The sequence below is a fragment of the Furipterus horrens genome, unplaced genomic scaffold (genome assembly GCF_987537825.1).
Source record: "Furipterus horrens unplaced genomic scaffold, mFurHor1.1.pri manual_scaffold_11, whole genome shotgun sequence".
Taxonomy (NCBI): Eukaryota; Metazoa; Chordata; class Mammalia; order Chiroptera; family Furipteridae; genus Furipterus; species Furipterus horrens.
The window spans coordinates 1935693-1948668 of NW_028327181.1; the positions used below are offsets into that span (position 1 = coordinate 1935693).

A 12976-nucleotide genomic window follows, 5' to 3' on the forward strand; every position below is an offset into this window, starting at 1 on the left:
GCGGCTTTGACGCGGGTTGAGGGTGAGTGAGGGAGAAAGCTGAACGCAAACACAGCTCTCCGAACGCCCCTCTGTGCTGCCCTGCGATACCCTCTAGTGAATATTGCCTTGCTTGCTATTAATTAATTAAGTGGACATTGTTAGTACAGCATTATTGACTCTATTCCCAGTGCCGGATATGACATCCCGTGACTGTTCTGTCACTGCCATTTGTGCTTCTTAACCCCGTCCCCTTTCGCCCAGCCCTCACCCCGAATTTTAACCAGTCTTGAGAAGCTGGCAGACGGCTGCCCACCTCCTCTCTCAGCGCTAGGCTGCACGGCCTCTTTCTCCGCTGCTCCTGGGCAACTCCAGCAGGAGCCAGGCCTCTTGTCTGTCCTCACTGGTGACTTTCACTTTAGTGGGTGGCTTTCCCCCGCCCCCAACGCTGGGAAACGGCAGGGAGGGAGGCCCGAGGCCAGAGGGACGCTCCCAGCTGCTGCAGCAGCCGCAGGCCGCCCTCTCCTCCCTGTGCAGGTCTGCGAGGCAGGCGGGGAGAGATCGAGGCCTTTCCTTCCTGTTGCTCGGGGCTCTTCGGGAGGTGATTGTGGGGACAGTGTGTGGTCTGCGAGGCATTGGCCCCTGAACAGGAGGCCTGTGGAAGCTGCCCCTGAGTCCGGGGCCGGGGGGATGTGCAGCACCGGGCTCCCGGGCTGCGTTTCTGTCCTCTGAGGCGCAGGCAGCAGGCAGGGCTTCGGCAGCACAGACGTGCTGCCTGCAGCTGTAGGGACGAGCCGAGGACAGGAGGGAGGGCCTGAGCGCAGACGCAGGATGCAGGCTGTTGTGGAGAGTGGACGAGGGCTGCCAGCAAGGCCACCCCGGGTCAGTGACTTGCTAGGAAGGCTCACGGGACTCAGCGTGTCATCGGGGTCAGGGCCATGCTCTCATCCAGTGGAAGGACACGAAGCCCAGCCACAGAGGGAGAGGCCCACGGGCTGAAGTCCGGGGACTCAGGCCACGTGTAACTCCTCCAGCCCCGAGTGAGGCACACGTGTGACATGTCAGCCACCAGGGAAGCCATGAGACTCGGCGCCCATGCTATTGGGGGGGCTGGTCCCTTAGGCCCCCTCTGCCCAGCAGGTCCCCAAATCCCCTACTCCCCCAAAGGACAGCAGGTGTCAGCAAACCATCCCGCACAGAGAGCCCCTCTTATCTGCCAGGGGCAAGGGGAGCCCTCGTGAAATCCAGGTCCCAGACACCCGCCCTGGGCCAGTGTGCCAGCAGCCTGTGTAGGGAGGGCAGCCGGGTCATGGCAGCCCGACCTTTGACCTGCCCCCCTGCACTGCCGGGGCCCTGCAGGTGGTCAGAAGGCTGGGCTTTGCCCCGGCGCACGTGCCCGTAACCCAGCCATTTAAGGCCCCAGGGTGGCTCCTGCAGACCCCCTGGGAGGTGGCAGGGTGTCTTCCCGCAGCAGCATGGAGAGGAGTCCGAGCCCTGAGCCCAGAAGTGGGGTGCAGGCCTCTCCCGCCGGCCCCTCCTGCGTGCTTTCCTGCCTTCGTTCCAGCGCCGCCTTCGGGTTCCGCTCCTGCGCATGCGTCCCTGCTGTGATTTACTCATTTAAAAAAAAATGTCTCATTTAATAAAAATAGATTTCGGCACACAGGAAGCTTTCTAGCACTTCCTCAATTGGAAATTTTAAAATTCTCCATAAAAAGAAGGAAGCCCCATAAACATAAACACAAGCAAGACTCACGAGGGTGGAGGGGATCAGGAAGCATGGGGAGTGGGTGTGGGAGGCGGCCGTCCCAGAGCGTCTTTCTGCATTTGGGGAAGGCTTGTCCCAGGAGGGCAGATGAACAGGGTTTGGGTTTCTCTATCCAGGCAGAGGCTTGTTCTCTGGAGAAGCCCCTCGGGGCCATTTGGGAAGCAGGTGTTCACCTTTTAGGGTTTAGAGTGAGGAGAAGAGGCCCAGACCCCGGCACCGGAGCCGGGACGTGCCCCCTCCAGCGAGGCCTGAGTGTGTGTGTCGCCGCAGGTCACAGGCATCCCCATGAACTGCTCCGTGAAGCTGCAGCTCAGCCTCTATGTCAAGTCCATCAAAGGCATCGGGTGAGTGGGGGCCTGGGGGCGGGGGGCTGGCCCTCCTGGGGGCGGCATCTGGTCCCTGCGTTGTCCCCTATTGGGAGCCTCAGCTCTGCGCCAGGGCCCCACCTGCGTCCTGACATCGCTGCCCCAGAAGCCCCTTGTTCCCTCTTAACATCTGCCCCCCCATTTAGGCAGAATATTCCGTCCAAGCTCTTTGCCACCCAGCAGAGGGACAAACGTCAAACCTTGGCCAGACCAAGGGTTTGACAGTGGAAACCTATCGGACAGCGCTCTTCACCGTGAAGGCTCACTTGATGGAGGGGTTTTTCAGGCACTGATTTAAAAATGCATGGTTTTGAGTAGTTTTATCAGGCTTTGGTTTACCCACTGTAAGCCCACCCTTAAAGGTGTGCAGTGTGGTAACTGTGGTACATCTGCAGAGCTGTGCGCCCCTCGCCGCAATTTTACTCTTCTTAATTTTTTAAGTTTACTTTTTAAAAGATTTTATTTATTTACCTTTAGAGAGAGCAAAAGGGAGGGAGGAAGAGGAGGAGAGAAACCTTGGTCAGTTGTCCCTCACACGCCCCCAGCTGGGGGCCTGGCCCGAACCCAGGCCTCTGTGCCCGGACCGGGAGTTGAACTGGCGGCCATTTGGTTCGCAGGCCGACCCTCAGTCACTGCGCCACAGCAGCCAGGGCTTAGCGCCCCCAGTGTAGAGCATCGTTATCAACCACCTCTCCCCAAAAGCGAACTGATACCCTTCAGCAGCCGCTCTCCGTTTCCCTCGGCCCGGGCTGTCGATTTGCCTGTTCTTACATTTTCTATCCGTGGAGTCGCACACCATGTGGCCCCTGGTCAGTCTGGCGTCTCTCCCTCAGCCTCACGCTTTCAGAGTTCGCCCATGTGGTAGCAGGTGTCAGAGCTTCATTCCCTCTCAGGGGTGAATCACATGCTGTGGTACGGATGGACCCCATTTCATTGATTAGCTGATGGGCATTCAGGGTGTTTCTGGTTTCTAGCCACTGTGAACCGTGCTGCTGTGACTGCTTGTGGGTAAGTCCCTCTGTGGCACGTGCTCTCGTTCTTCCTGGGCAGATACTTATGAGCGGAATTGCTGAGTCGGACGGTGACGCTGTGTTTAACAGCTGAGGACCTGCCAGGCTCCTCCCCACGGCGGCCGCACGGTGGCCGTTCCTATCAGTCACGTGGGCGGTTCTGACTCCACGTCCTCACCAACTTTTGTTATAAAAATGTGCTGTGACGGAGCTCAGTGCGTGAGGATGCGCGTCCGTGGCTCTGTCAGCGCCTGCACTTCTGAGCATGTTTGAAATAGTTTCATTTAAAAAGCGCCCTCTAGAAAGACTCCTGGGCCGCGGGAATGCGGGCTTCTGTGCTGCTTTGTGACCCGTCTCTCAGCCGGAGAGAAAAACACTTGGCCGGCGAGCAGTGGGGAATGAAAGGTGCCGCACCTCACCCTGGCTTTTTGTTGCCTTTGGAGGCTGCTCCGAGGGTTAGTTCTGGAGGGTTTCGTGGGCTGTGAATGGCACCACCGGCCTTCCGCCCAGACTTGAGCTCCTGGGCCCAGGCACCTGGCACCTGGTCTGGTAGCTCAAATGCACCTGGACGGGCAGGTGACAGAGCAGAGGGCAGCCTGGGTGGGGGTGGGGCCGAGGGCTGGCCCTGCCCAGCACCAGAAGGGGCCATCCCATGCATTTTTGAATGCATTTTTCAAAATCAGGATTTTAACGCCAGTGCCCTCAGTTTTCACCTGTCTGGAGTGAATTCAGATCCTTGAGAAGCACTGCTCAGGGCAGCAGGACCCCAGGGGGCTGGGTTCTGCCTGGCTGGGGCCTCGGGCTGCTGCCCTGGCCTTGCTGGGCTGCTGTGTGCCCACCTGTCCCTGCCAGGCCCGGGGCTCAGGCAGCCAGTCCCGGGGCTCAGGCAGCCAGTCCCCGCCACAGGGCTTGTCGCCACCTGGTGGGCAGATGAGGAACGGGCGTGGGAAAGGCCGGAGCCGCGGCCGCCCCCAAGCAGAGAGCTGTCTGCGGGTTTTCCTGGGGGCTTTCGTGCTGTTTGCTCACAAGGGCTCTACTTGTGACAAAATGCTACTTGCACTGAACTCACAACAATTTTTACAAGTGCAGATACAGAGGCCAGCTTTTTCCGTAGTGTGCTCCGTGTCTTTGTAGGGGGTGCCATGTGGATTCAGTGCCCCCTCAATGGGGGGCCCGAGAGACGTTTCAGAGCTGTGACGAGGATCTGGCTCTCGGCGCTGCGTCTGGTCCCTGGCCCCTGCCCCCCCCCCCCATCCTCCCAGCGAGCTCCCTCTCCTTCTCCGCAGGGGTGCCTTTCCACAGAGCTGGGTGGGGGAGCTCAGAACATTCGTGTCCACGTGGCCTTCCGTAACGGCAGTCATGATCAGCCTGGAGCTCTCTGTACACGCTGGGTCCTTTTCTCAGCACTTGGCCCGTGTTATTCCGCCCTCGAGAGAGCTCTGTGAGGAGGAAGCCCGAGGCCACACAGCGAGCTAGTGAGCGGCTGTGTGGGTCCCCGAGTCCACCCTCAGGCTCAGTGATCCGCTGTGAAGGCTCACAGGCCCCGGTATGTGGCCGTTCCCACAGCTGTGACTTATTCCAGTGAAAGGGTTCAAAGGAAAATCGGCGAAGGAGAAGGCCCCTGGGTGAGTCTGGGAGCCCCACAGGACACGTGGCACCCCCGGCTGTGCGCTGAGACCACACGTGTGAGATGCTGCCCCAGGGAAGCCCATCAGAGACCCGGTGTGTTTACTGGGCGCTGGTCACCTAGGCCCCTCTGCCTCACAGGTTCCCAAATCCCAGACGCCCCGCGGGACAGCAGGTATCAGCCTAAACCATGCTGATGGCAAGCCAGGCGCTTCGTCACCCTGAATGAAATCGGAGTTCTGTTTCCAAAAGGAGCAGCCGGCTCTCGGCTCGTTCACAGCCGCCCTCCCCCCTTCGGCGGGGGTTTTCACTTGGGAAAGGTCTCGTCCGACTGTCACGTTGCTCCCTGCCAGGAAATCCCCGTCCCTCGAGCCTGCGCCGGTGGTTTCATTGCTGTTGAAGCCCACCTGACCCCTGACCCCCAACCCCGGGTCAGGCCTGCCTGCCGGAGACCCCTGCCGAGACTTCTCACTGGTTTCTCATTTGTTTCTAGACAAACCGGGAAGATTGCGCCAGTGGTCTTGCCTCTGGTGTGGTTTGAGGAGGTAAGGCCACCTCGCTGTCCCTGCCCTGGGCTCCCTGGGCGTGGCGTCTGGTGCCTCTGCGGCAGCCCGTGGGGGCATCTGAGGCTGGGGACCCTTGGTGCAGGGGAAGGCTGGGCCAGGGGAACCGGCCGTGGGACCTAGAGCGGTCCAGGGTAGCCCCGATGCTCTGCAAGCATGTGGTCAGGCACCCCACTTGCCGAAAGGGCCACTTGCCGTGGGGAAGACAGAGCCTCGAGAGACTAAATGCCCTCCAGCCCCGAGGTAGCTTTTGCCCGTACCACGGCCACTTCTCCTGAGATGAGGGAAGTTGATTTTCAGGCTGTCAGCTTTTCGTGTGAAATTTCCCTTCTCCGGGCTTTGCAGGGTTCCTTCTGCATTTTAAACTAGGGTGAGTCAGAACAGGCAGCCTCCGCGTGAACCCCAAGTCCATGGTCCAGTCTGCTGGGAGTCAGAGCTCTGCTCCACGCCCCTGTCCAGGGCTGGCTAGGCTCCCCGTCCTGTGGGCCTTCCCTCCTCAGGACCCCCACAACCCATCCCTGTGCAATGGGGGGGGGGGGCGATGAATAGAATAGGGGGAGGCCAGTGTTCACCAGCCAGGTGTGGAAGTTGTAACATCACTGGGCCCACGTCCCATTGGCCAGAATGGGATCACGTGGCCCTGCCAACTGCAAGGGGGTCTGGGAAATGTAGTCTCTTCATGCAGCCCTGGAGGGAATGGGGGCTGCCGGCAGGCTTGAGTGGGGAGGGGGTGGGGGTGGGAGGAGCAGAGGGGTGGGGGCGGGGAGGCATCTGTGTGTGGCCCCTGCCCACGTGTTTGTTGTGCTCCCTCCCCAGAGAGGTGCCATGGAGGGCGAGACCCTCCAGAAGTTCTACACCCAGCTGGTGCTCATGCCCAGGGTGCTGCACTGTGCCCAGTACGTCTTCCTCGCCCTGGGCTGCGTGCTGCTGCTCATCCCTGTCGCCTACCAGATCCGGAGCCAAGTAGGTGGCAGCCACAGCGCGGCCCGGGCCGAGCGGCCCCTCGCTTGCCTGCTGGGAGAAAGAGGGGCTTGCAGGGGACCCCCCTGTCCTTCCTTTATGCTGTCCCCGCAGACGCCCTCAACCTGGAGCCCACCCCAGGCAGGGGTCTAGGTCTCTGCCGGAGGCGGGGGAGCTGTCGCCGGGTCCTCGCAGCTCCCGCATCCTGCATGGCCACTTCTCTGCCTGTCCTGGGAGGCTTGGGGACCCTCCCTCGGAGGGGCTGCTGGTGGACTTTGGGTGATGAGAGCTGGTGCTTGAATGGCTTGTTCATCAAGTCGGCACCTGCAGGTGCCTGGCTCTGAGGGGTGCAGGGCACACAGCGGCAGTGGGGGGCAGGGGGCTTGGCATCCAGGTTGGGGGATAGACGAAAGCCAGGTGAATACACAAAAGAGGATTTCACCGGGGAGAAAGCTGATAGAAAACGTGATGGGCTAGAGCAGGGCTGCCCCATCAGAACACAGTCTGAGCCACGTGTGTGATTTCATTTTTTAAGATTTTATTTATTTATTTTTGGGGACAGGGGAAGGGAGGGAGAAAGGGAGAGAAGCATCAATGCCAGGAATCGAACCCGTGACCTTGTGCTTTGTGGGACGATGCCCAAACCGCTGAGCCACACCGGCCAGGGCTGAGCAGCTGCCTTTCCCCCGCAGCCCCGTGCACAGTCTGGGGGACTCAGAAATGGCCCGAGCATGAGTCTGGAGACCGGGGGGCGAGGCAGACTTGGAGCAGTTCCTGCAGTCACACGGTCACAGGCCTGAGATTGGGGCTCCGGGGACATCGGGGTGGGGCACTGCTCAGTCTCAGGGAGTCTTGAGAAGCCGTTTGGGATCCATGAGCCAGAAAGCCACCTTGGCGGCCCCCCCTTGTCCTGGGGCCCCAGGCCGGGGCCCTGGTGGTGAGGGTGCGGCCCAGCTCCGCTGCCCTGGGCCCCAGCAGCACCTGCTTTCCGCCTCAGCTTCGGCCACAGCTCCTCCTCCTCCTGTCTCTTGGGGGCGGTTTCACTTGCTCACTCGCTTGCTCGCTCGCTCAGAAAGCCTCCCACCCAGGCGCTTCCCCGACTGCCCCCACACTCCCCTCGCCGGGGAAGGGCTCGCACTGGCTCAAGCGAGGCTGCCAGCCGGCTCTCGCCGCACCGTGGCCTCTGGTGTCTGAGCCCCAGTGAACGCTGGGTGTCATGAGACTGCCGGGGACCCCTGTGCTCGGTCACACGCCCAGGGACAGCCAGGCTGAGCGGGGCTGTCACTCCTGGGAGCAGGCATTTTTTGACTTAAATGATGCTGAGCGGGCAGAAGGGACCAGAAGCCAGAGCTCCCAGCCCGGGGCTGCCTCCTTGGTGGCTTTCCCCTGGTGAGGACACACACAGCCGCCCACGGGGGCTGCCGGGGGAGGAGGCCCCTGCCTTCTGTCCCCTCTGTCTCCCTCCTAATCGCCCAGCGTAAGGGGGGCCAAGAGGAGACCGAGGACCCCACATGAAGTGCTGGCCAGGGCCCTTCCCTGCCTCACCCCCAGGGCCTGCCTAGCCCCCAAGCCCACTGAGAACCTCTGTTCCTACTGCTCCTGGTGATGAACCGTGTGGGGCTCCCTCCCTGTAGGTTTCCGTGGAGGCAGATAATGGAAACTTATCCCGTTTTGTCTGCTTCGGCTTAGCTGGGGTTAGGTGTAAATGACCCCGTGTTTGTCCTGATTGGAAAGCGCAGAAAGGGTCGCCTGCCGGTGGACGTTTCTTACTTTCTCTTCAGAGAAGTTGATCTTTGCAAGTCACGCTTTACAAAGAATCAAAAGCCTTTTAACAGAAAAAAATCTGCTTCTCGTTGGTTTAAAATGCCCCTGCTTGACACGTGATCGATCCCTGGCCCGCCCGCCCACCTCGATTCCTAAATTTTCAAGGGGACAGTCTTCAGCTTGGCCCGTCCATCCGGCCAGGCGAGCTCCCGAAGGTCCTGGTATTTCTGTCTCTGGTGACGGGCGGCGTGACTCCCCCAGATCTCAGCCCCCCAATCGTTAGTGGTGTCGGACTCTGGGCTGCTGCCCCCTACTCTGTGCTTGTGGAACGTCTGTCGAGCTCCCACATCAACTATAAACTAGCTTGGTTATCTTCTAGGAAAGGTGCTATTTATTCTGGAGTAGTGATAAAAAGGGCCCCAAGGATAAGGAGGCCATGCAGGCCTATTCTGAATCCCTGATGACGCCAGCTCCCAAGGGGACTGTGCTGCACGAAGCAAGACTGTAGGTGGGTACCAGGTAATGCCGCCCCGCCCCGCCCCGCCCCGCCCTGCGGCCCGACGCCCTGCGGACCAGACGCCCGGAGTGGGACCGGGCACCCCCGTTTGGATACTTCGCTTGTGGTGAACCGCCGTCCTTACCTTCTGCGTGGAGGGCGGCTTCTCCCACCCAGGACGCCTTGCGTCCTGTGCGCTGGGGTCCGGCCCTGCAGGATCGGGGCGTGGGCCGGACCCGGGGGGCGTGGGCTGACACCGGGGCGCCCGGACCTCCTGGTGCAGAATCGGGAAGGCGCCCCGGAGTCTGCACGTTAGTGGAGCCCTACGGGGGTGCGGATGTGGGCCGAGGGAAAGGAATTTAGGCCCCACCTGAGCCCCAGCGGAACACCCGGGACTTGGCCTGGGGCAGGGTCAGACACGCACACACACGAATGAAGAAACCACGAGGAGAGGGGGCCCGGTGAGACCTGAATTTCAGGTGCACCGTGGTTTTTAGGGGGAGTGTGTCCCGTGCAGTTACTGAGACGGGGTCGCCCTGAAAGCCTGCTCGCAGGGTGCCTGGCACCCCCTCGCGGGAGCAGCAGCCAGCGCTGTGGGGAGCGCTCTCCTGGGCCGAGTCCTGCCAGGGGGTGGCAGGCGGGGCCCCAGGCCCCAGCCAGGGGAGCTGCTCCAGGTGCCCCACAATAGCTGCTATTTTGGCTTCTGGGCCGCTCGGGTGTAAGTACCTTTCTTGAGCCGCGGAGCTGGGGTGCGCGACAGGCCTGCTCCCTGGGGCCGGCTGGCTGCCTCCAGTGCGCCGGGCTGCCCGCCCGGAGGAGGAAACGAGACGGGAAGTGCCACGTGGTGAGCGCGGAGCCCTTGTGCTGGCGGCAGCGCAGACCCTCCCCGGGGGGTGGGGGCAGAGCGGGGACAGCTGTGTCCCCAGCCTGGCTGCGGGGGGCGGGGGGGGCTCTTACAATCTGGGAATAAGAGCAAGGCCAACCAAGTCAGGGGTGAGTGTTAAGGAGGGGACCTCCTGGTCCGCGGGCTTGGGGGCAGCATCCTAGCTGGAGACGCACCCCCTTCCCTTCCTCTCCCAGGGAGTCCTCTGGGACACCTCGTTGTGTGCGGTTCGGCCTCAGTGGCACCCTGTCCCCTCCCAGCCACATTCCCTCCTGCAGACACCTGCTAAGTATTCTGGGGCGGGGGCACAGGGCAGAGTCGTCAGGCGGAGGTGGGGGGGCTCTTGATGTGGACGCAGTGGGAGCTGGCGGCCGTGAGGCCAGAGTCTCGTGCCCACCCCCCACCCCCCAAATGAAAACTCAGCTGGGGTCTTCTCTTCGGCCAGCAGAACCCAATTTTCCAGGTACTAGGGAAGTTTTCTGACTTGCAGAGACTGCTGCTCCGCCTTCTGGAAGGCAGCTCAACCTGCCCCCCAGACGACACCGTGTCCCCGGGGAGTGTGGGCCCAGTAGGCTTTGGTTTGCGGGGGCAGGCACCTGCAAGTGGCCGATGCTTTGGGAGACCTGGAGTCTCCAGAGGGCAGCTTCCGGCCGGCGGTGGGGAGGCCCCGGCCCCTGGGAGGCCCCACTCCTTGCCCTGTACCTGGGCGCCGTGGCCTGCAGGGCGGCCCTGCTTGGGAGAAGGCGGAAGTGTGGCCTCCCTTAGGCCGGAGGGGCCCTTTCATGACGAGGACAGCCCCTCTGGGCCGAAGCAGCCTGCTCCAGGCAGAGGGCTGGGGGCAGCCGCCCCTCTGGCTCGGCCTCGGGCAGTGCGCAGCCGGGAGAGCCCCTGCGCCTCCCTCACCTGCCCCTCTGCCTCTCCCAGTCCCGGTCCTCCTTCCTCCTGCAGCACCGCGGGACGGAGCGGGGCAGGAGCTTGCTTCCCCTCTGGCTCCCTGAGCCTTAGCGACGTGTGCTGGTTGGGAAAAGTTTCCCCTTTTTACTTTTGATGGAGGCTCAAGTTGGGACTCTTTGGGCCCACACAAGAGATTCTGGCCACCCCTGGGTGTCTGTGCTGGCCCTGAGGGTGTGTCCAGGGAGGGGGTGTTTGGTCACCCCTCCATCCCTGCCCCGGCCTGAATGTGGCTCAATCCAGGAAGCCTGGGCTCTGTCCCCGAGGCAGGGGAGCCAGGAGTTCTCCCCGCCCCCCTGCACTGCCCACAGCGGGGGTTGACCCCACCATCACGCGGTGCGGGGGCCTCGAGAACAGGCACCGGTGGGTGGGGCATGTAGGGTTTTCCAGCCAGTGGCTGGGCAAGGAGGCCTCTGCGTTCTACAGGGGAAGGAAGGCAGGGGCGTAGGGGGTGAACAGGTGCCCCCAATTCTTACCTTGAAATTTTTAAGTTGAGAAAAAGTTTTTAAAAATGTAAACTAGATAAATGGCAATATCTGAGCCCCCGTCCCCCTGCCTCAGCAGCCCTGGCCCATTGCTAACGTGCGCACTGATGGCTTGTGCTTTGTCATGGCAGGTGTGTCCCTGCAGCTGGCTCTCCCCTTGTTTTCCGTCTGTGACAGCTGTCTAGGTTGAGGACCCTCTGGTGACTGTATTTTAAAAATGCTCTCTCCTCTTGATGGGCATTCAGGGGGCTCCCAGTTTCGCTGCTAACAGCATGGCGCCTAAACCCTGACTCCTGGCTCTGCCCTCCTCATGGGGTGAGGCAGCCCCTTTGGGCCTCAGGTTGCCCACCGCTGAGATGAGAAGCGGGCAGGGCAGCGTGGCGTCTGGCGAGGTGTGGAAAGCCCCTCCGGAACCGCCCTGCCAAATCTGGAGGTCACTCTAGAGCTTCCGGCCTCACGTTGGATAGATGGGGGTCCCGGGGCTTTCCGAAGGGTGTGGGAGCAGGGAGGAGGGTGGGGCTGGTGTGTGGGTGGGGCCTGGTGACGGGGCGTGGTGGTCCAGTACCCCTTTCTCCACAGGGTCCCAAGGACGCCGAGAGCCAGCCCAGCCCTGCCGCTCAGCCAGACCGGCTCCCTGGCCCCTACACCCCGCTTCTGCAGGACTCCCTCAGCGGGCACCCTACCAGTCCCAGAGTCTGAGCGTCCCAGTCGCTTCCCACGCGTGTCCGCACGCTGCACACACCCCCAGCATGTGTACGCACACACTGCACAGGTGTATACAGACACACTCAGGGATGGAGAGGCTGCCGAGGGGACTGTTCTGGAACCTTCTCTCCAAGGCACCCACAGGCCCGTGGGCACTGGGTCCTCTCCCTGGGCGACCTCATTCAGCCTTTGGGCCACCTGTCCCCAGCGGCCGGCTCCATCCATCTGGAAACACTGCAGCCCCCACTTGGTGGCTTACCCAGCAAGACAGCTTTACCTGGAGGGCCAGGCTATGGTCCTGAAAGCCAGCCCTGGGGTGCAGGCTTCTGGTGCCAACACCAGTGGGCAGGGGCTGTGGGCTCCGGGCCCAGCCAGACCCAGAACTCTGGCCTCTCTGCAGCCACCCGGGCTGGGCGTGCAGCCCCTTCCACGGGCCTCAGAAACAGCGTGATGGAGAGAGGCCCCTGAGGCTGCCAGACTGTCCCGACCCCCACACGACTGATCTCCCTGAGGCCCACACAGGCCCTGGGTGACTCTGGGGCCCCTTCCCTGTAGCCAAACTGACATCGTCCTGTATACTGAGCCGGCCACTCCCTGGCTGGGGTGGCGGGAGGCTCTGCCCCGAGCCGCCCCCATGAGGGCCCTCCTCGGTGAGGTGCCAGGCAGAGGCGGGGCTCTGGGCCCTGCCAGCCTGGGGCCCGGTCAGGCGGGAGACATGTCCGCCTGCAGCTGCTCTCAGGCGAGCCTCTGTCTCTTTAATACTGGAAGAAAAATCAGTTTTATCCTCTTTTTAAAAAAGGCACTATGGAAGTAATAAACCTTTTTAAATAGCGAACGCTCAAGTCTGGGACTGCCTGTTTGCTGGTGGGGTGCGGCTTCCTGCGGCGTGGGGGGCGCCTTCCGAGGCAATAGCCCCTTTCTGGAAGCTGCCATGAGCCTCTACTGCTTTACGATTTCAACACTGCGTGCGTTTAACGCTTTCTATAAATGCTGCCTGGATGCAGTTCTGGGTCAGAAGGAGTGGGACCCAAGGCCGTTCTGGCCGTGGCTAAGTAAGTACCTTTGCCGCTATGGCGCGGAACCCGCTAGGCTTTGTTTTCTGTGCACCTGTATACCATCGAGGGGCTTGTGGGTGTCGTTCTGCTTTTGCTTGTTACAGCAAAGGCAGAAAAGGAGTGGGCGCCAGGGGGCCTGGGCTCGAGCCTAAGCTCTGCCTGTCACCAGTTCTGTGACTTCGGGCAACTCACCTGGCGCTCTGGGCCTCAGCTCCGCCTCTAAACGGGGGAGACGCCATAAGCGAACGCAAGAGCACATGCAGTGAGTTAGGCCAGGGCTGGCACATGGGAGAGGCAGCAGGAGTTTGCCACCATTCCTGACATCTACTGTGACTCATCGTCCTCATCTTTCCCGTCCAAGTTGGACAC

General features: G+C 61.7%; 1 protein-coding gene across 1 annotated transcript in view; it reads left to right on the forward strand.

Annotated features, from left to right (window-relative positions):
• Window positions 1-11492, forward strand: part of SCARB1 (scavenger receptor class B member 1) — a 51939-nt gene extending 40447 nt beyond the window's left edge. Inside the window, exons 9-13 of the mRNA XM_090290825.1 lie at window positions 2015-2088; window positions 5239-5290; window positions 6125-6271; window positions 8412-8540; window positions 11427-11492. Coding sequence (XP_090146951.1) covers window positions 2015-2088; window positions 5239-5290; window positions 6125-6271; window positions 8412-8540 — 402 coding nt within the window. The 3' untranslated portion in view covers window positions 11427-11492. The remainder of the gene's footprint in view (window positions 1-2014; window positions 2089-5238; window positions 5291-6124; window positions 6272-8411; window positions 8541-11426) is intronic.
• The last annotated feature ends 1484 nt before the right edge of the window (window positions 11493-12976 follow it).